Source organism: Ictidomys tridecemlineatus, chromosome 4, assembly GCF_052094955.1.
Source record: "Ictidomys tridecemlineatus isolate mIctTri1 chromosome 4, mIctTri1.hap1, whole genome shotgun sequence".
In the NCBI taxonomy this organism is placed as follows: Eukaryota; Metazoa; Chordata; class Mammalia; order Rodentia; family Sciuridae; genus Ictidomys; species Ictidomys tridecemlineatus.
In genome coordinates, this window is record NC_135480.1 from 72332751 (window position 1) to 72355498 (window position 22748).

At 33.8% G+C, this 22748-nt stretch overlaps 1 protein-coding gene across 7 annotated transcripts in view; it reads right to left on the reverse strand.

The window, feature by feature from the left end:
• Dlg2 (discs large MAGUK scaffold protein 2) overlaps positions 1–22748 on the reverse strand; it is a 1969681-nt gene that overhangs the window by 1517960 nt on the left and 428973 nt on the right. For all 7 annotated transcript variants that reach the window (XM_021725176.3, XM_078046781.1, XM_040285028.2 and 4 more), the window contains one exon: positions 4020–4115. In XM_021725176.3, coding sequence (XP_021580851.2) covers positions 4020–4115 — 96 coding nt within the window. The remainder of the gene's footprint in view (positions 1–4019; positions 4116–22748) is intronic.

The following is a 22748-nucleotide window of genomic DNA, read 5'->3' on the forward strand; positions in this document are numbered from 1 at the left end:
TAGCTATGGTGAATAATGCTGTAGTTACCATAGGGGCACAGATATCTTTATGAGGTGGTGATTTTATTTCTTTTTGAGTATACTTCTAAAAGTATACCCAAAAGGACTGCTAGGTTATAACATAATTTTATTATTAATTTCTTTTGAAACTCCATACAGTTTTCTATATTCATCATATTAATGTACATGCCCAACAGTATACAAAAGAGTCCCTTTTTCCCAACACTCATAACAACATTTGTTGTATTTGGCTTTTTGATAATAGCTACTCTAACTATCCTAAAAAGTATAAGGTGATAACACATAGTAATTTTTATTTCCATTTCCCTAATAATGTTGAGTACCTTTTCACATACTTATTGGCTGCTTTTGTGTCTTATTTGGAGAAATGTCCAATGAGGTCTTTTGTCCATTTTCTAATTGGGTTCTTTTTCCACTACTGAATTTCATGGATTCTTTATAAATTTTGAAATATTAACCCCTTATCAGATACATGATCTGTAAATAAACATTGACCCTTTGTTAATCAGGTTGTGATTAGATAAACTGTCATGATATATAATATAATTAATTACTCATAACTATTAAATTAATATAACCAATGAAAAAACTGAGATATATTGATATTTGAATTGAATAGTTTAAACTTGCTTCATGAATGTGTCACATTTAGTAACACACAAACCTGATCTCAGGCAATGCTAGTACAGACAGTCCAGGCATTGATTTTAAATAGGCAGAAACCTGACCCTGAGGCACTACAAGATACTCAAAGATAAAACATGATGTCTTCACCAACCTGGACAAGAGAAATTATGACATTTTATGTTTTAAATTAGTAAACCAACTTTGCAAGAGCGAATCATAATATTCCATCAATAATAATAATAATAATCTTTATTAATTCCAGAAAGATGAGACATTTGCCACTGTGTTTTCACTTATATTGAGAAATATAAAATATGCCCAGTGCTAATATAGGTTGAAAATCATGGGTCAAATAAGAATAATATTAAAAGTTGCCCAGATGAAATGAGCTACCTTGGCAGGTAATAAATATTCCAGATTAGAGGTTTTCCAGAAAATGACAGATTCCCCTTTTACAGGGTGGTAGTAGAGGAAATTTAAAATTAGGGGTCACTTCTCTAGTTTACCATTAAAGTTACTTTTAATCCTCTGACTCTATGATATTTTCATGTTTGGCGACCGAGGAAGATTAACTCAGAATCATTTATTGTTATTATTATTCTCATTGTTGTTATAAGAAACAAAATACTAAACTTGTAATCTCAACCACTTTTAAGTACAGAGTTCAGTACCATTTTATGTATTTATACTGATATACAACAGAGCTTGAAAACTTTTTCGTCATCAGAACACTGAAATTCAGGCTGAGGGTATAGTTCAGAGTTAAGAGTACTTATCTAACATGTGCCCTGAGCTTAATCACCATGTGGCAAAAATAAATAAATAAATAAGTAAAACTGAAACTCCATATCCACCAACACTAATTCCTCCTCCCCTATTTTCCTTAGCTTTAGGCAAACTCCTTTCTACTTTCTAAAAATTTGACTACTTTCAGTACTTCGTATGTGTGGAATCATCAATATTGTCTTCTCTGTGACTCATGTGTTTTGCTTTGCATAATGTTCCTCAAGATTCAAGATATTTTAGCACACGCTAAGATTACCTTCTGTATTAAGGCTACATAATATTCCATTGTAAATAAACATTTTTTAATATTATTTTTTACATTTTCTTTATCCTCTCATGGACATTTGAGTTGCTTCCTCTTCTTGGCTACTATAAATAATGTTGCAATGAACATTGGTGTGTGAATATCTTTTCAAAATTCTTCTTGCAAATATTTTGGCTATATATCTGGAAATAGGATTTCTGGATCATATTGTAATTTAGGAATGTTTGTACGTTTTTCATAATGATTGCACTGTTTTATATTCTCACGAACGATGTACCAGGGTTTCAATGTCTCCACATCTTTACTAATATTTGTTTTGATAACGATCATCCCAATAGGTCTGAGATCTAATTGTTGTATTAATTGGCATTTCTGTTATGATTAGTAGTGCTGAGCATCTCTTCAGAAGAAAGTGTTTTATATAGTTCTGACTTTTCATTTTTGCCTTTATTGCCTATGTTTTTAGTATCATATCCAAGAACTCATTGCCAAAGCCAAAGTCTTAACATTTTCTCCATTGTTTTTTTCTGGGAGTTTTATAATCTTTGATCTTAATTATGTTTTTAACCCATTTTGAGTTAATTTTTATATAGTGTAAACTAAGGGTCCAACTTCATTCTTCTGCACGTGGATACCCAGTTTTCTCACCACTATTTGTTGAATAATCTCTTTTTTATTGTATAGTACTACCAACTTTGCTTTCATTCAGCCTTTATTTCTGAGTTCTCTATTCTGTTGCTTTGGTCCATACATATGTCCATATATCTGTCTTTATGTCAGTACCATACCATGTGGATTATGATTTGTTTGGGTATGTTTTTAAATTAGGAGATATAAGGCCTCCAATTTTATTTTTATTTTTCAAGATTTATTTGGCTAGTTACTGTTTTAGAACCATCAATTTCAAAATGGAGGTAATGAATAACATCTAATTTATGCATATAAATGCCAGGGAATCCTTGTTCTGTTCTACCTCCCTAAAACAGGCATTAGTGTCATTAAGGAAAAGAATTTTCCTTTCAAATGTAGGAAAGAATAATAAGTAGCAAAATAGAGCTGACCTTTAAAGAATTCTATTTAATTAGAAGGTATAGCTATTTTATAGAGTGTAAACACACATTATAGCCTGAAAATAATTGAGGTTAATGTTGAGATTCTCTAAAATAAATGATTTCTATATTATATCAAAGTGATATAAATACATTATAATTTTAAAGGACCCACAATTTATCTAATAAAAACCTTTCACTTAGATTAGGAAACCGAGGTACAGAAAGGCTGAATGATTTGCCCAAGAACTCTCAGACAGTAAGTGTACAAAAATAATGACTCAAGTTTTAAGCCTCTAATTGTTACTTACTCTTACACCATGATTTCTTCTCAGACTTATATGCTTCCTACAGTCAAGTTTCTCTCCAACTTAAATGTAAAATGCTTCTTCACCAATAAAAAGATGAAGAAACATTTTATAGTTTCTTCTTAGTGATGTCTTTGTTTCTATGTTTGGAATTTTAATATAAACATCACCTCTACAAGATGTAAAACTTGAAATTCATTTTAATAGAATAATAAATATACTATTTGCCAGGCACTATTAAATCTATATTCAAGATCTTATTAAAATCTCATAACTCTCATATAAGATAAACTGAAGGTTTTGGAGTTCAGGCAGTATAGACTAACAATATGCTTTCCTATGATGAGAACATAAGTTTCTCTAATATATGTGCCAGCATTTATTTAATTAAGCTGCCTGACAAGTTGGCACATTTGTATTCCATTTAGGCCTAATGATTTCATCTTCAGGAAGCAAAATTACAAATATCCCTGTGGACAGCCAGGAAGTCCAAAAAATTGTTTTCTAAGTATGAATGAGTCCAACATGGACATCCACACTTACTCTGTCCTTTTGGAGAAAACAGTGTTATTGCCAACTTAGATGACTTCCTTTCCTGGAAGGAAAAGCATTTACCATTTTATAAGAATCTCAAATAGTTTAAAATAGCACCTTTTATTTTAAATGAAAATATTTTTCACCAGAGAAGAAATGGAGTAGATTACAAAATGGCAGTGTTATCACCATCAATTTAAGACTACACACCAAAACACAGATCCCAAATTGAAATATATAACTACTCAAAATGATGAACATTCAGTGTCAGGTTAGTAGCAGGGGAACCCAATATGCTGACCATGTCAAGGTTAGAAATTAGGCTACACGTTTTCTTTTATTTTAACACTACTACAAACTTTATACATAGAGTACAAGACACATTTTCCCAATAAAGCATAGAAACAAAGAAAATACTCGAACACTTACACTTGACTTTTCATCAGTTTCATTCTCAAAACACTGATTTTCTTTATTTTGCTCAATACATGAAGCATTCTCCTTTGGTCCACCCCAAACTGTAAGCTAAAAAAAAAAAAAAAAAGTTTAAGAATCAATGCTTATTTTCTGAATTGTAAGTGAAGTATTTCAAGGTTTTAACATGAATCTTAAGATATCTAAGACCTGAATAAAATCATTAGATGTTGCTTATGTCAGTTTTAGAATATGAATGTACTGCTTAACCCATTTTTATATTGCTCCCAAAGAGAAATCATAAAATGGGACAGTTATTCAAAGGCAAGTTTTTAAATTTCAAAGCTTTTCACCAGGGAGTGTTGAAATTGGACTATTCCAAAGTAAACTGATGATCTGGTAAAAGCTGAGCATGGTTAATAAGATGAAGGTAGAAGAGTTTATTTCATCTTATGTAATTTCCCATACTTGCAGAAATCTCTACACAGGTAGTTTTTGGAGTTCTCAAAACAAGCAGAGACACTGACTGCCTTTGTGCTTGAGTACTTTTTAACTGCAGCTTTGGATGATAGAAATAATGACTACATTCAGAGCAAAGAATAGGTTTGCTTACTGGTAGTGTTCCCTCATTTGAGTGATTGCAACCTATAAAAACCATTGCATGGGAATTTGTCATGTGGTAATGTTAGCATGGCCCTGTAGGAAATGGGGCTTGAGAAACAGAGACTAGAAATGTTGATTCTCAGGCTACTGCTATTGTTGCAAGTAATACAGTCCTTTATCTTTGTCTTATGGGTCTTCTGGCAGCATCTATGAAACTGTGGCAGCCTAACTCCTTAGCTTACAAAAAAAGTAAAATATCAAGACACTTTGCAATCTTGGCAGTGACAAGAAGGGAATGTTGACAGTCACGGTTTTCTGAAAGAGAAAGGATTAGGGACTGTTGGGCTAGTGAAAGACTTTGTGGGACATTTTTGAAGATCAATAACATGTTGACCATGTTTTATGTTCAACTGCATAATAATGGTCTTTCGCCTCAATGTTTATAGAGAAATAACTGAAATGGTTTCAGGCCAAGTACTAGGAAAAAGACTCCAAGACAGCTTCCAGTTTTTTCTAATTCTTCTGTAGGTGGGAAGACTTCCTCATCAATCTATTTATTATCCTCAGCTACTAAGATTCATTCTGGTGAGCAGACAATAGTTATAAAGTCATGTACCTGTACTTATTGTGAAAGGAGAAAATTTTGCAAACACTGTGAGCATAAACCAAGATTTCTCTGATACCAGTCTGTTGTAGATGCCCCTCTTCTCTGCTCCCATTGTTTAAACCTCTCATTGTGATTAACACACACTGTGTTATAAATAATATATTTCTTTGTCATATTATTGTTTCTTGGAGAACAGGAAGGATATCTTACTGTTTTTTAATCTTGAAGGATACATACTTGTTTAATGAATACAAAGTATAAATGATTAGAGAAATAAAAGCATGCCTAGATAGAAGAACAAAGAAGAGGTCTGATCTGGTTAAGAAGAATGTTATGCTCAACTAAATGAGGGACTCAGGGTAGCCTTAGCAATATGCAACAAAGTTCTTTACTTTGTGCTCAGTCTATGATGGAGCATGTTCTTCTATACTTGCTATGATGATAAATCCAGGCAGCAAGGGAGGTAGTTCATGCTCAATCAGCATTATTCCAAGGTGCCTCATCATAAAACAGTACCTGATTGTGGGTATTTACATAAATGATACAATCAGGTTGGCAGTCCTAATTTTGTTCTTATAGTTTGTGGGACCAAACACAGGTGCCTTTAATCTATCATCTATAGATCGGCAGTTGCTGTTGTTTTTTTAATATTCTTTTAGTTGTCAATGGATCTTTATTTTTATTTATATGTCATGCTGAGAATATAACTCTGTGCCTCACACATGCTGGGCAAGCGCTCTACCACTGAGCCATGACCCCAGCCCTAGAGATTGGCAGTTTTGATGGTGTGGCTACTGATTTAAAAAAAAAAAAAAAAAAAAAAAAAAAAACTTTGGATGAAACAAAACATTAGAATTCTACTTTGTTCAGCTAAAAGTTACCACCACGACATTCAAAATCAGAAGTAAATGTTCCTTGCTTATGGCTATATAGCTGTCTTGCCCTCCATGACTTATAACCCCTCCCTCTTCCTTTTTACTGATCTCAGATTCTGTAAGGAAAAAGATGATTAAAAGTGGGACAATGTTTCCCTGTTTCTAAGATGTGACAAGGTTCATATATACCCATTCAAATATACTAAAGAACTTCAAGGAAAGGAGGGATTCAACTTATCATAGTCCCCTTGGATATAACATCCAAAACACACTCGCCTTCACCCTGTGGATTAGCGCTTATGAGGTAAGGCATTCAGGCACTAGGATTCAGATCACTAGATTTGGGCAGGATTCATTGTAGGAAAGCTAAAGTGACCTTGTATATGAAGCTCTTTGGGGCCATTCAATGTATCGGTTTTTTTGTGCCTTTAATTGCTGAGTGTATAATTGGTATTAATATTTCACTGTAAATGCCTACAAAGTCCAACGGGGATTCTCCTAATCAGGAAGAGTACATGTAGAAAGATGCTAGTGGAATCAGTAGCTCTCTCCCCAATTATTTTCCCCACTTTCTTTCAGGTAGTCCAGCAGAAACAATGGAAAAATCTCAAAGAAAAGAGGAAATTGCATAAGGTTTTAAAGGTAGCAGGAATACCACAAGGTATAATATCTTAAAACAACAGCCAAGTGTGGCCAGTAAGAAATGCTAATGGAGCTAGACCCTTACAGAGTATTAAAGCTTGGTGAATTTGGTTGTTGATGCTATTCCCTTAGGTATTTCAGACATTTTAACTGTAATTAAATTCATTGCACTGACAGCATTTGGTATGTTACACTTCCTACTTCATTTTTCTAGCATTCTGGTACTTGAGGTCCGAGACTAATGTATTTGCATTTATATGGCAAGGCCCCCAATATGTTTATAGTGCTTCTGCAGTACCTAAACTCCTTTGTCATTTGCTTTAAGGTTTAGTGTTGGTAGCTCTACTTTTTTATGTTTTTCTGAGTTTATTATTGCTATATATAATAATGAGGTTCATTTGGCATAATCACACATTCATTGAATATAATTTTCTGCATTTCAGTCCCTGGTACCTCTTTCTTTTCTCAACCCTACCTCCTGTTTCACTTGCACTACTCTACTGGCTTTCCCCCCATCTATTTATTATTTTTATTTTTTATATTATTATTATTATTATGGTACCAAGGATTGAACCCAGGGATGCTTAACCACTGAGCAACATTCCCAGCCTTTTTCTATGTTTTATTTAGAGACAGAGCCTCAGTAAGTTGCTTAGGACCTCACTACATTGCTGAGGCTGGCTTTGAACTTGATACTCTTGCCTCAGCCTCCAGAGCTGCTGGGATTACAGGTGTGTACCTCCATACCCAGCTATTTATTGTTTAAATAAATTTGTGCTTTATATGTATACATAATGTATACATATAAAATTGCATACATGTAAAATTCAGTGTACCATTGAATTCACCATGGTACATTCACACATGCACACAGTATAATTTGATCATCTTCATTCTGCAGGCCCTCTCCTTTCCCATCTTACCCACTTCCCCTCAACCCCACCCCTCTTCCATTCCATTCTTCTCTTTTATTTTCATCATGTCTCTCACCTCCTTTTTTCCTCTTATTTTTTTCTGCTTTTTGCATATGACAGAAAACATTCAACCCTGGACTTTTTTGAGTTTGGCTTATTAGCTCTCGTTTTTGATGTTCAAAATTGTAATTACATAATGTCCTATTAGATGGAAAGTCAAAAACCTCAGCCAGCAAGAGTAGGTGATAAACTGACAACATTGAGGGGTTCTATGGGTAAATTCCCTCCATCAGCAAGGAAAAACTGTTGTCTTTTTAGCCCCAGCCATCAAAACAGAGGCCCCCATACCTCATTGGGTTCTATGGATAATAAAGAGAGTATGTTCTCACTTTGACATTTTACTCATAATCTAACTTCAAAATCAGCATCCACTAACACTGTTGGTGGCTCTATTGGTAGCAAGCTATGGCATGATTTCTACCCTTGGGCCCCACATTAATTCTTTGAGTCACAAATCTTTGAGTTGATGAGGGTTCATTTGAATTATCATCAAATAGAGGTACCCCCACTTGAACTGCTCTTTGAGAATTGGTCTCATCTTCTCCTGGACACTGTTTCTCCTAAACAGTCATTATTTTGCTACTGGGCTCTTCTCAAAATTGAACATCTGGATCACAGACACTTATTAACTCTCCAGTCTGGTATTTTCATTTTGAGGGTGGATCAACTGATAATATAATAAGATGGTAAAGTTCTCACTTTGTCACGTGGAAATGGTGTATTCAAGAATGCAGCCAGCCTCATCCCAGTAGCATCTTGATCATATATAAAAAAGTATCATTACCCTTTAAGGAAAAGTCAGTTTCCAACTCCACGCCCTGAAACAACAACTCAATGGGATTCTTGATTCAAAGAGGTTTCATTAAATATCTGGGTCTTATTTATTAATGGTTTAGCCAAATGAAGCCCAATGGTATGCTAATGCTATATATTCTCAGTGCTAGCTATGCAAAACTGAAATGACCACAGTTCCTCCACTCAGGGTACAAAACTCAAGGCTGTTCTCAGAGGTGTGACAAATATGCCTCTTGACAAGTTTATTATATTTTTACTGACTCCTGGTATGTTGCCAATGGCCTAAATGTTTGGTTTGTACCTAGGAATACTACAGATTGACAAATTAAAGACATTTCTTCCTGAGAGCTTGAACAATTTATATGAGTTCATCACTCATATAAATGCCAATAGTGAGGAATTCTAATGTGACTGACTATAATTAAGCTGCTAACTGAGCTTGCACTGCTATCATTGCTGCCTGTATCCACCATCATTATTGAACATGGCAACAAAGCCACCATTATAGACTGAGCATAAGTAAAAGAATGTTTCTAAGACAGGGGCTACCTGAGTTTCCTTAAGTAGTTCAGCTTGGCATTCCTCTTAGCCAGATCAAAGCCCTTATTCCCTGTTTCTTTATTTGTTCATCTATATGCATTCATTTATTCATCTAATTTAATCTTTTATAGTTTCCATTCATTAAACAAATATTTATTGATCTCTGGAGACAGAAAGACATTAATATAGATTGCCTTTCCTCCAAGGGGAAATATATAAATATGTAATTTATAGTATAAATATGTTGATTAAAATAATAGATATAAACTATAGAAGGGGCATTTATATCAGATTGGAATCAAAGGAGAGTTCTCAAAGAAAAGCACTAAAATAATGTTGAAGTCAAAGGAGGTTATTTAGAAAAGTAGGAGTGTTTATTTTAATAGCATATAATGTAGACTTTAAAGGCATCAGGCTCAGGAGGAAAGAGCACAGGTTAGGGGTAAGAAAGAAAGAAATTAAGAGCAGTGCAGAATGGACCAATATTTAAATGCTATGACTACTGTCATTCAAAATATGGAAATCATGCCATCCATTGCAAAGAGTTTTATTCCTCCTATCAACCATCTCACAGATGGGTTGGATTGTAGAGGAAGGAAACATGACTTCTCAAAGAACACTCTTAAATTCATGGCTGAGGTAAAAATTGACATGAGGCAGATTAGCAGAAGTACTACTACTTTAATTATGTGCATACCCATGGCATGGTGGTTTCACAAAAATATGAGACTCAAAGAAGGGCCTGCTGATTCAAGTTTATATAGCATACTAAACACAGAAAGGAAAAAAGACACTTGGATCTTCTAGAGGTGATGGAGCCAAATTATGGAAGGGAATGGGAAGAAATGTATGGTGAATACAGGTTGCCTCATCGTGATGATTAAAATTTCTCAACTGAAAAGTTTTCTCAGAGTAACTCTCTTCTCGATACAGACACATTTACCAATAAAAATCTTTATAGATGTAAACTTCCTTTATAAAAGGAGTCTTTCAGAGCTATTCAATGTATGAAGTTTCTCAAAATAACTAGTTTGAAATGATCAATATGCCAAAGAAGAATATTTTAGGATGGCATTCTTGTCTCCTATAGTCACATTTGGGGGTGATGTGTCCTGATCCCCAACAGGATTTATGTCTTTCCTCCTTCACATCAAACAGTGTCTCATATTTGCTTCCTAAATACATACAAAACACTCATTTTCAATCTCTTGACTACATTTCCATGCTTTTATGTATTACTGTCATTAGTCCTTCCCCTTGTAACTTACCACCAATTTTACTCTTTCAGAAATAGAATTTTTCTTCTATACGTCTTTATTTTCTTCATTCTTTCACAGAAAGAAAAGACTTGATCACTCTTGTTCCTAAGCCATCAAAATCTAACCTTCTTTTCCCCAGAATAAACATTCTTGAAAGATATAAAAGTAGTAATAATAGAAACAAATTCAATAGAATCATATAATGAAAACTTATTGTAAGCTAGTTCTTAAAGGATGCTAATACACATTTTTTAAATACTATCTCACTTATTTTTTTTAACAATGAAACAGACACAGTCATCCTTCTTTTCCAGGTAAAAAAGGACCTAGTTTTGTCTTTAAAAGTTTATGCATTTAACCAGTATACCAAAGTAAACCATTTTCTTACTTCCCATTACTTTTCAAATTGTGGTCCCCAGACCATTAGCATGTGTGCATCACACAGAGCTTTATTAAAAAAAAAAAAAAAAAAAGTTCTTGGTTTACTGAATTTGAAACTATAGGGTGGGCTATACAATCTGTTTTTCACAAGTGCTTGAGATAATTTCATCACATGCTCAGTTGAAAACTAATGATCTAGATGATAAAATGTTAAATATATAAGACATATTTAGGAAAACATGTATGGTCTTGGCAAAATGGAAAATCAGTACTCCACTTAACAGATACAGTCTCTAATCACTCACAGGCATTTATTACAATGAGGAAACCCCAATCTAGTGTTGCTAGATGTTTGTAATTTTCAACAGACCTTGGAATGCTGGACTGTGATATTTAAGTGCTGGAAACATGGAACAAATTCTATAGGAGATAGTTGTTTTGGACTGAGCTCCTGTATTAGGCCCCAATAGAACAGACCAAACCAGAATGGAATCAGTCATGCTGGGTGCTATGTAATAAAATAATGCTTTCAAATAGACTGAAAGAAAGAAAGAGAAGGAGGGAGGGAGGAAGAAAGAAACAAAGAAAAGAAAGGAAATATTGATTCACAGCAATGTCTCAGAAATGGCTCAGTCCACTTGAGCCAACATGATAAAGAACTCCCCTATGTGTTAATAAACTAACTATGAAATAGCCAACATGATTTTTGTCCCTTATTTTCTTCTGCTTTCTTTTAGCCTTTTCTGTAAACAGAATACTTCTACTCAGTTTATCAGAGCATCTTTCTATTTTCGATGAAATGTTGGCCAGTACATGAATGGCTAACAAAAGCCAATTCAAAAAATAAAAAAATAATAATTGTTAAAATAACAACAATGATATGTTTTTTAAAATAATATGAGCTAACATAGAATATTCCAAACAAAATATAAACCTGGACTGGAGATTGCATAAGGGGAGTCACTTTGTGAACTATTCATTAGTCCCTAGATGCTGCCCTTTTTTCCCCTAGAACTGAACTCTTAACTCACCAAGGACCTCTTAGTCCTTATTGTTTTCCATTTTCTCTGAATTTCTATAGTTCTTATTGTCTTTCACTTTTTTCAGGCATTTCCTATTGTTAGCTAATAATTTCTTCTTAAAACCTGTATTCCTATATTCAGTATCTTGGTTGCTCCTTCTCTTTCATTTTCTCCTCATCCTTTTAGTCCCTGACTTCAGTTATTATTTCTAAATTCCTTTCCATTCATCTCTTCTTTTAATATCAAAACTATTCTAAGATTTCATCTCACTCTAGTCGGAATGGCAGCTATTAAGAATACAAACAACAGTAGGTGTTGGTGAGGATGCGGGAAGAAAGGCACACTCATACAATGCTGGTGGGACTGCAAATTGGTGCAACCAATATGGAAAGCAGTATGAAGATTCCTTGAAAAACTTGGAATGGAAACACCATTTGACCCAGCTTTGCACTGGATTTATACTCAAAGGATTTAAAAACAACATTCTATAATAACACAGCCACATCAATGTTTATAGCAGCACAATTAATAATAGCTAAACTTGGAATCAACCTAGATGCCCTTCAGTAGATGAATGGATAAAGAAACTGTGAGATACACACACACACACACACACACACACACACACACACAATGTAATATTACTGAGAATTAAAAGAGAATAAAATCATGGCATTTGCAGGTAAATAGAGTTGGCCAATATTATGCTAAGTGAAGTAAGCCAATCCCCAAAAAAACAAATGTTGAATGTTTTCTCTGATATGAGGATGCTGATCCATAATGGAGATGGTGCAGGGGGAGCACTGGAGGAATGGAGGAACTTTAGATAGGGCAAAGGGGAGGGAGAGGAAGGAGAGGAAAAAGGGGTAGGAAAGATAGTAGAACGAGATGGACATCATTACCCCAAGTAATGATATTTGAAGACATGAATGGTGTGACTTTACTTTGTGTACTTCTACATTTTTAATTGTTGAGTGCTATTTCCTCTAAAAATTACAATGGCATTTCAATTCTGTTCAATCTAAATATAATTATCTTTTCTTCAGAACTCACTTTACTCCTGGTTTCCCCATTTCTAGTAATGACACAACTCAGTTTTTTAAAGACTATTCATATGACCCCTCTCCTTTACAAAGTCTGGGCTGATGCTCTTCCTTTCTCCAGCTAGACAGACTCTTTTATTCTGTGATACCCTCAGGATGTAGTCTTCTCCTTTACATCTCTAATAATGATCAGACCACCTCATTTCTTTTAGGAACAACCTAGAATATAGACAAACGGAAAATGAGCTTAGCATTTACTCAAGAATATTTTAAGATCTTTTAAGAAAGTGCATTTATTGCCATCTTCACATCCTTCATGGTACCTAAATAAAGTAAGTATATATTGATATTTATTGAATTGTTGAATTGCATAATATTAATAAAGGTGTATTCTACACTACAGAATATGTGTGGATAAATATTTACCAACTGATTTACCAAATGATTCATCTTTTTTGTAAATTTCAAAAAAAAATTCCATTTATAAAAAGAGCATTTTTTAAAAACTGGAACTCTTCAATAGAGTAAATAAGTACTCACCTTATTTAACAGTTTTGTAGATTTACTTGTTAATTTTTTTATATTATTTGCTCAAACGTAGAATTCTTTTCTTTTTAAATGAATGTTAGTATTGATAGTATTAGTGAGCACCATGCACAAAATCTGAATCCTTGCAAGAACCCAAAGCCATATAAACTGCAAACAGTATGCTAAATAGAGCTCCATGCTGCCATACCATTAGAAAGCACCACCTCTAGGAACAAGAACTGAACACATTATCCTGAAGCACATCCCAGGTCTGGAGTAGTTCAATTCTGCAAATATTTCCTTAGCTTTATACTTATAGGGCATCCAGTTTTACCTCAGTCTGTACTATCCTCTTCAGATATAAGAAACATTATAACTATAAAGTTGTAAGATTTAATAGTTTTTTGAAAAAGTCAAAGACATACTATGACATCTAGACATCTGAGAACACAGAAGAAACAGGAAGCTCCCTCTCACCTTCCCATCACCCTTTCTCTTCTGGAGTAGGTTCATCCCAGAGTCACCCTTCCTAGCCTGGAGGAAATGAACATCCTTATCCTACAAGACAGATGCCAGAGGAAGATCAGGTACTTCCAATAAGACAGAAGTCTTTGTCATTGTAAACCTCTAAAAAGTCTGGTTGATTACTATCATTGTGTAAAATAATGAAAAATCTTTTATAAACTAATATAATTCATAAAACTAATATAGTTCTGTTGCCATTGAAATGGTTAAGGGGAAAGCAAGATGCTAAAAATATCTATAACATGCTCTCTCACACATAAGAAAGAAAGATAAATAAAAACTTATTCATGTTTCTCCTTCACTTGTACCATGGAGGAGGAAAATTTCCTGAATCTCTTAGTCTTCTTGGTTAAGCCTGGAAACAAAAATAGATTGTTACAGAGGCTCTGAAGGCTGAGACAGGAGGATCATGAGTTCAAAGCCAGCCTCAGCAAAAGCAAGAAGTTCAGCAACTCAGTGAGATTCTGTTGTTAAATAAAATACAAAATAGGGCTGGGAGTATGGCTCAGTAGTTGAGTGCCCCTGAATTCAATCCCTGGTACACCCTGCCCTTCTGCAAAAAGATAGCAGCAGGATACACGTTTATTCAATGAAAGATTTATGTGACAAGGGAGACACTTCATGAAAACCCAAAGATCCAGGGAAACTGTGAAAGAAATGAATAATTGTGGAGAAAAATGATTGGCCAAAAAGGTGTAAGATATAATGGTGAACTGAGGGAAGGAGGGGTATATCAGCAAGGACAATTTATTCAAATTATTTTCTGATTCTCTCTATGGCATTTCTCCCTGCCTCTCCCCACCAACATATAGCAGAAGGAAAGAGAACAGGTAAGAGAGTGGCCTTCTCAGGTTTTATGGCATGCTTTAGGGAAGATATATTTTAGTTTCTATGGCCTACCTTAGGAACAAAATATAGGAGAAAGGAGAGCAGGAAAAGTTCATTTCAAACCTTGCTCTGCGACCCTTCCAGTATCTTTCCATCTAAGTAGTCAGTCTGCCTAGGCACTATATTTGGGGGGTATTGTGTTCTGAGCCCTGAGAGTACAAACCAGAAAGTCAAATAGGAAGGATAAATTAGACACAAGGATTTTTTTTTTAAATGGGGAGAAAGGACAGTTGTTCTTTATAGAAAAATACCCACTAGTAAGTATAGAAAAATGAAAGAATCAAAAAATTACTAACTGGAAATCACCAAAATAGTAAATGCCTTGGGCAAGAATTATCAAAGATAATGTACATGAAACACACAACATTTACCTAAATTGAAAATATCTTCTATGAATTTCTTATTAATTAGAGAAAATAGTAATTTAACTGTGGTTAACCTGGAAGCTACCTTAACCAAGAGGACAAAGTTAGCACAATTGGTAAATTGGACAAACAGTATTTTAGATATTTTCTTATATCATGTACAAAAAGGACATGCTCCTTTGTAGTGCTTCTACCAAAACACATAGCCATCAATATTTAATCATACACACACACAAAGAAAAAAAAAACAGGAAAAAAATTGAAGGCTATTCTACAAAATAGAAGTCAAACATTCTTATAGGTTAAAAAAAAAAAGAAGAAGTCAAGTTCCTGAAAGACAAAGGAGGCTGAAAACTATTCTACATTAAGAGCATCTAAAAAGACATGAAGACTAAATGTAATGTGTGATTCCAGCTTGGAGCCTGAACTAGAGAAGTATCTCTCTTTTTGCTGGGACAATTTTTTATTGGAACAATTAATAAATTTGAATGAAATATGCAGAATAGGTAATTCTTACATCAGTGTTAATTTCTTGAATTTGATAACAGCACCTTGATTGTATGAGAATCTTATTTATAGAAAACACATACTGTAGTACTGAGAGACAAAATGACATAATAACTGCAAAGTTCTCTTTTGATCCATTTCTGCTCAAAAAGTATACATGTATTTATACCTAAAGAGAATGGTAACTCAGAAGTTAAAGTAATAATTGAAATGTACTAAAATATTAATTTTTTGAAACATGGGTAAAAACGTGTACAGGTAATTTTGGGCTAGTTTTGTAACTTTTCTTCATTTTTAATCATTTCTCAATAGTTTCTAGAATGAGCCTGCAGATCCAAAATATCAAACCACTTGAAAAAATATATTATTCCAAAGACTAGAAACAAAATAAGTAACCAGAATGTGAACATGTTCAATGCAAATGTAATGGAAGGGTACAAAAAAGTATTTACATAAACATAAGATGGTTAAGGAGAAAAAAAAATATAGATATATAAGGGTACTTTTTCAAAAACCAAATAAGATACATTGGAAAATAAAAGTAGAGTAAAAGATGTCACAGGATAGATGTAATAAAGACCTCATGAAAATAGAATGAATATAACTGAAACAAATAAACAAAAATTAATAAACATCATAAGCTATAGACTAAATAAATATAAAACATTGGGAAGAGTGTACAAGAAATCCCTTCAGATCATGAATGAGATAATAACTTGTCAAAGAATAGTACAAACATGAAGGATATATTGAGAGTACAATCTTCACTTAGAATATAATAAAAGAAGAATGGAGAGAATAATAGAGATGTTTTTGAATATATTTGAATAAATACAGGTAAAAATTTCCTAGAATTGAAAAAAGATGAGTCCTCTGATGGAAAAAAAAAACCTTTATAAGAACAGATGTCAATATATAAAATTATATATGCAGGCACCATGCATAAACACTGAAATGCATCAAAGATAAACAAAACATCTTAGAGTTAGGAGAGAAAAAAAATACTACTACTAAAAAGAAACAAACAAAAATCTATAGTAAAACAATAACTAAACTAAGAAGATTTTCCTAAACACTAGTAGAGACTAAAGGAATTAGAATATTTGTTCACAGTGAAAAAAAAATTACTGCTTTCTTAAAAGTTCACACTCAGTTAACTTATCATGTGAAGAGAGAGTAAAGGCATATAAATATTAAGATAATTAAATCAGTAGAATTCTTACAAAAGTAATTATTGAAGGATGTGCTTCAGTGAAAAGAATAAACACAGAGATATACTTAACTACATGAATCAACGCTGACCACAGAAATTTAACAAAACATGTCATTAATTAAATAAGTCATTGATTTTAAATAGAAGATAATTTTCATGTTCAAATAAGAGAAACAAATTGAGGAATTAGGGTGTTCAATGACTTGTTAAAATATATCAAAATCCTTATTATAATCCCAAAAGAACTACGTTTAAGAATAACTTTAGATTTCTTAGAATAGCTCATATATCACATATTATTATACATAAATATGCCAAAAATAAATTAGTGGAAAAAAATGAAAAACAATTAGAAGTTTTCAAACCAGTAGAGAAAAAAGTAAGAAACAAATATAGAAAAAATTCAGAATAGAAGGCAGAAATAGGTGAGTGAATAAAGAAAAATAGGAAAGCTAACAAACAATGTTCTAAAATGGAAAATAAATCTATATTGAGGTGCCCAAGAATATAACTGAACTAAACTTACCTATTTGAAATAGATAGAGATATCAGACCGGAAAAAAATAAATGTGGGCAGTAGGAGTTAGTATGTATTATCTGCCTGATCTATGATGCTTCACTGAATCATCACAATAGCCTGTGAGGCCTGTATTATTGTTGTGCCCACATTATAGATAAAGAAATCGAGGCTTAGATAGGTTCAGCAAATTGCCCAATGACACACATTTAATAAGAGCTGAAATGGCCATTTATACCCAGGTAGTCTAATTCCAGAGTCCATATCTTAGCAACCATTTCATTCTATGACTCAATATAGCCATATGATCAACAGCTATAGATCTATTTAAAATGTTATAGAAGAAGCTTTATGGATATAAAAATGCTATCAGGGCTATTTTAAGTGAAAAATGTACATTATAAAGAATATATGCTAATATTCAAAGCTTGATAAAAAGAAACCACACACACAAACATAGTCATCCCTCAGTATCCATAAGGCATTGCTTCTAGGACACCACCAGGGGAACCAAAATCCATGGATGCTCTTATATAAAATAACATAGTATTTGCATATAACCTACATATCTTCTCATGTACTTTAAATCATCTCTAGATTATTTATAATATTTAATATGACATAAGTGAAATATAAACAATTGTTTACACTATATTGTTCAAAGAAGAATGACAAGAAAAAATGTACACGTTCAGTAAAAATTTAATTTTTAAAAAAATGTTTTCTTTATGGTTGGTTGAATTCATTGATGCAGAACACTTGAATACAGAGGGTTGATGAGAAAAAAAATTCACCAAAATGTAATTGTGGTTAGTTCTGATATTGTGATATTAAGGTATACTTGTTTTGATTTTTATAGTGAATATTTTGTATTTTTTGTAGTGGATAATACTATTTTTATTTTTACTCCATATTTTACAAATAAACCTTTTAATGATGCCTGTTATGGAGTACATGTTCCATTAATGTTCAAGAAAAGAAGCAGAGTCACAAAATCCTTTCATTAATCAAAGTTGAGTGGAAACTACAGAACTATGCTATACCTTTCTGTCAGAAACCCAGGTCCTAGAGACAGATGAACTGTGTAGTTTCTAAAAGATGCAGCATATAATTGAAATCATTACAAGCTGCCCTCTTGTGTTACTTCCAGGATCTGATTTGGAATCAAATCTAAACTGTGGCTTCAAAGAAGCCTGAAAATAAAGGCCTTAGTTGTAGAAATGTAGTGGAATATTTGCAGGAAAGAGAACACAGAGCCTAGGAAAATCAGAGCTACAAGTACTCATGGAAATTGACACCTACAGACTGATTCCCTCACTCCACATTAGAAAAAAAGATTCCCAGAAGCAAAAGTGCTTGTCCAGTTTCATAGCAGAAACTAGACTGGAATTTAGTTCCTCTCAGATAAAGAATCTAAAACTTACTGAGGTTTAATCACTTGCCAAAAATTATTTGAATACTGCAAGGAGGGACCAGTATTCTGATTTGACTTGTTGGATTCCAAAAATCCATCCTCTTTCTGAATTATAATCAAATAGATAATTCTTCAATTTATTTCAAGAAACATAATTTGATTAAAAAGCTATAAAATATTTATTATTTGATGTTATTATTCAATAATCTCAATATTATTCAATAATTTTATTTGCCTAGCACTCCCATTTTGCTAATAAGAAAAATAATTTTTCTTTTATGTTTGTTTTCCTTGTTACTTAAAAATACATTTTTAAACTATTTAAAATATTTTTTTAATAATTTTAAATTATTTAAAAATATTTTTTAAATATCTTATAGGCTATCCCTTTAAGAATTTTCTCTGTGATCCTTTTTCTTTTCATTTAATATTCTGTGACTGCTGAGAGCCATTGCCAAGTAGGAATGACGCATGGCATGACCCAGGTCATTTGCAGTGACATTGCCTGTAAGGTGACCTTGCTCAAGGACCAGGGTTTAGGGCGGATCCGGGTTTAGGGTGGATCAGGGTTAGGGCGCTCCTTGGGGGGCAGTTCCAGGTTTAAGGTGTATCCTGCTGGGAATAGGGTATATCCTGCTGCCTCAGGCGCACCCACTCCTTGAGTTCCTGTTGAGGTCTTGCGGGATTGAGAGAGTATTTGGGATGCAGAGCCCAGTGGAAGCGTGGATTTTGCCCAGAACCTGTGTGTAGAGTGCTGGTGACAGTTCGAGAATAAAGAGTTGCTGTTTGAATCTACAAAGTGTGAGTGGCTCGTGATTTTGTGCCCAGCCAGACTGCGGCATCTGACTTCCTCTTCTAAGACAATACTTTCAGAGAGCAGGTGTCATGTCATATAATTGCAATTCTCTTTTTAAAATTTAATTTTGTTTCTGTCTTCTTATTTTTTCCTTGTCAACACTGCACACAAATGCATAGCAATAGTAGCCCTCCAAGTTGGCAATATCTCACTGTCTGCATGCCTAATGTTGTTTTCCAGTATCCCTATCACTCCTGATTAAACACATTTTATATTTAGAATGTACTTGTACCTCAGCCACTTTCTACATGAATGCAGAATTTTCTTGTGGTGGTGACTATTATTTTCCAGTTAGCCAGAACAATTTCTAAATATCCTCGCGATTAACCTGGTGTTTTGAAGCAGGTTTGGTCCCAGATAAAAGATCCCAACTGAATGTAACAAGAGGTCATCTTCCTTTGGAGGTCTCTAGGAAATGTTTCCTTTGTGGAAAGTTCTTTACATTATCAGCACCCATACAAGAAGATGCATACTGTTCTACTTTCATATTTTCTTATTTGCCTCACATTTGTGATGTGGAAATATGTTTGTAATGAAGAAAAATATGCATTCATCTAATGAGTGAGCCATTTTTTAGTGAATTTTGTTCATTTGTTAGATGCAAAGGAATTAGTGTTTGTTTATAATTTCCTAGAACCTATTGTAGGACCTACTTGTTCTAGGTACTCTACCTATATCATCTCAATTTATTCCTCACTAATATCTTACAAGAGAACTATCAATTCATTTTAATGTGAGCTTAGAAAGGTTAACTTGCCCCAGTTGCATAGCTAAGAGATGATGAAAACCCAAGTCAGCCTTGTGCTCTTTATGCTGAAACACACTTCTCTTCACAATCTGAACATGTTAAAGTCACCAAGTGGAGAAAGAGAATGCAATGAGACTCTCTCTTTATTCAGTCTGCCACATTACAATTGCTAAAGAAATACAAAATCAGTTGTTCTAGAATTGAAACACTTTATAATTTTTATTTAAGACACACAAACTGATTTTTAAAAAGCATTGAAAGGCTTTAAAAATATATCCGTTTTCTAACATAATTATCTGTGTATTTGTATGTGTGTGTGAGAGAGAGAGAGAGAGAGAGAGAGAAAGACAGAGAGAGGGTGGGAGGGAGGGAGAGAGGTTGACTTACAAGCACAGCATTTCTGTGTGAACGCACACATTCAGCTATTATTTTTAGGTGGAAATCACTCCCCGGCAACATATTCAGAAATTTAACTGAGAGATAAGAGGGTAGGAAGCCACAAAACTACATTTATGAAATTACTGGCAAAGTAAAAATCCTGATGATTAAAAATACAGAGAAAGAAGCGGGGGAGCACAAAAGACACTTCAAAGCAAGTGCATCAAGTTACTATGGCAACTAGAGAATGTGGGTTGAAATTTATATGACTCCATTGTTCCAGCAGAGAGGTTCTAAATGACACCCTAGTGGCCTCACAGAGTTGATGCATCTCCCTGAATGCTCTGGCTTATTACTCGAGAGTGCTTTAGGCATGAGAAGAAATAGGATCACAGTAACTTTGTCAGTTCCAGTCTCCCCAGTCTCTGGAGTGAAAACACTTTTACTTCAATCTAGAGGCACAGCACTCTCATTTCCGGAACCAGACCTGACCAAGCCTATTATAATATTAACACTCTCTATTCACAGTTGGCTGAGGATCACAAGCATTTGCCTTACTGTCTTAAGTCAAGCATCTATTGTGCTTGGAATCAGCTCTGGGCACTCATCTGTTCTCCCAAATCCCTTTGTTATCCTGCTAGAACAGAAGACTGCCCTGGTTCCTGGGCAACTTACTTAGGATTGTAAAATTCTTACTAGCTACTCAATGTCAACATCAGCCACAAGTCTAGTATTCATGGCAAAAATTTGTTAAGAATTATGTCACATTTATTACCTCATACTAAACAAGTGTTATATATATTTATTACCTCTAATAGTAAATAGGTGTTATATATAGGTGATAAATATATTTTTGATTCATGTTTTACACATGTGGGAAACTGAGGCTTAGAGCAATTAAGTGATTTTTACAAGGATCCAAAAAAGAACTAAATTCAATTCCAGATCTGATGACAAAGCCTGTGTTGGAGGATTTATCTTATTAGATGAAAGTTCAGCTGTGGTTGGGTCAATATTCTAACTCAAATACATCCCCAGAAACAGAGGGCAACATCAAATAGTTTCCTACTGACATAACCTATTTATTGCATTGGGCAGGCCAAGAAAACAACAACAATCCAAAATAAATCTGAATTAGCTATGTTCCTTTTTCTTCTGAGTTTTAGATTAGTTGCTGAGGGAAGAGTCTCTCCTACATCCAGATTCATTACCTTAGCTGGAGCTCCACCAGTTTCTGGCTTTTCTTTCTCACTGATCCTCAATGGAAGGAAATGGAAATAAGAAGGGGCACTGTTAATGTTTTGAATATTTATTATGTGATGATAAACTTTTTTGAATATATCAACTCATTGAATTTCTACCAAAAAAAAAAAAGACTACCAGTTATTTTTATTCCCATTTAACATATCTTAACTAAGAATCAGCAGATAAATAATTTGGAGGGGTTGCACAGTTAGTGACTAATAGAGACTAAACAAGTCTCTTTGACCCTAGTCCACTGCCCTTTTCCCCATATCCTGAAATGCCTCTTCAAGAAAGCCTGTCCAAATTATAATAATCTTTAGAGCTAGAAGGAAACAGAGTACTATCAATTTATGTGATATAATTAGTTGATATAAAAGCACTATTAGGAGCAATTAAAACAGAGGAAACAGTAGGAGTTAGCTGAATAAATAAAACAAATTTATATTTATTTCTATATTACTCCAATATCTAACTCCAGACAAGAGAACTTTTGTTAATGTGATTTTTTTGCCTTGTTTTAGGAAGAGGTGAGCATAGATTAGGGACTTCTATTAAGCCAAGGTTTCATTCATTATAATCAATAAGCTCCAATTGTGTAGAGAAGCAAGGTATTTAATAAAAGAACAGCAATGGCAGCTTTTGGTATGAATATTTCCTGACACCACCAGTTTCCTCCAATTGAGACTGGGTGAAGTCATGCTTGGAGATGCAATTGCAATTCAAACTACCCATTTCCCTTATTTAATGCAGTGAAGGTTGTTGTTTTTTTTTTTTTTTTTCTTCAGAGTGGAATTGGATAATCACTAGCCATCTTCCAGG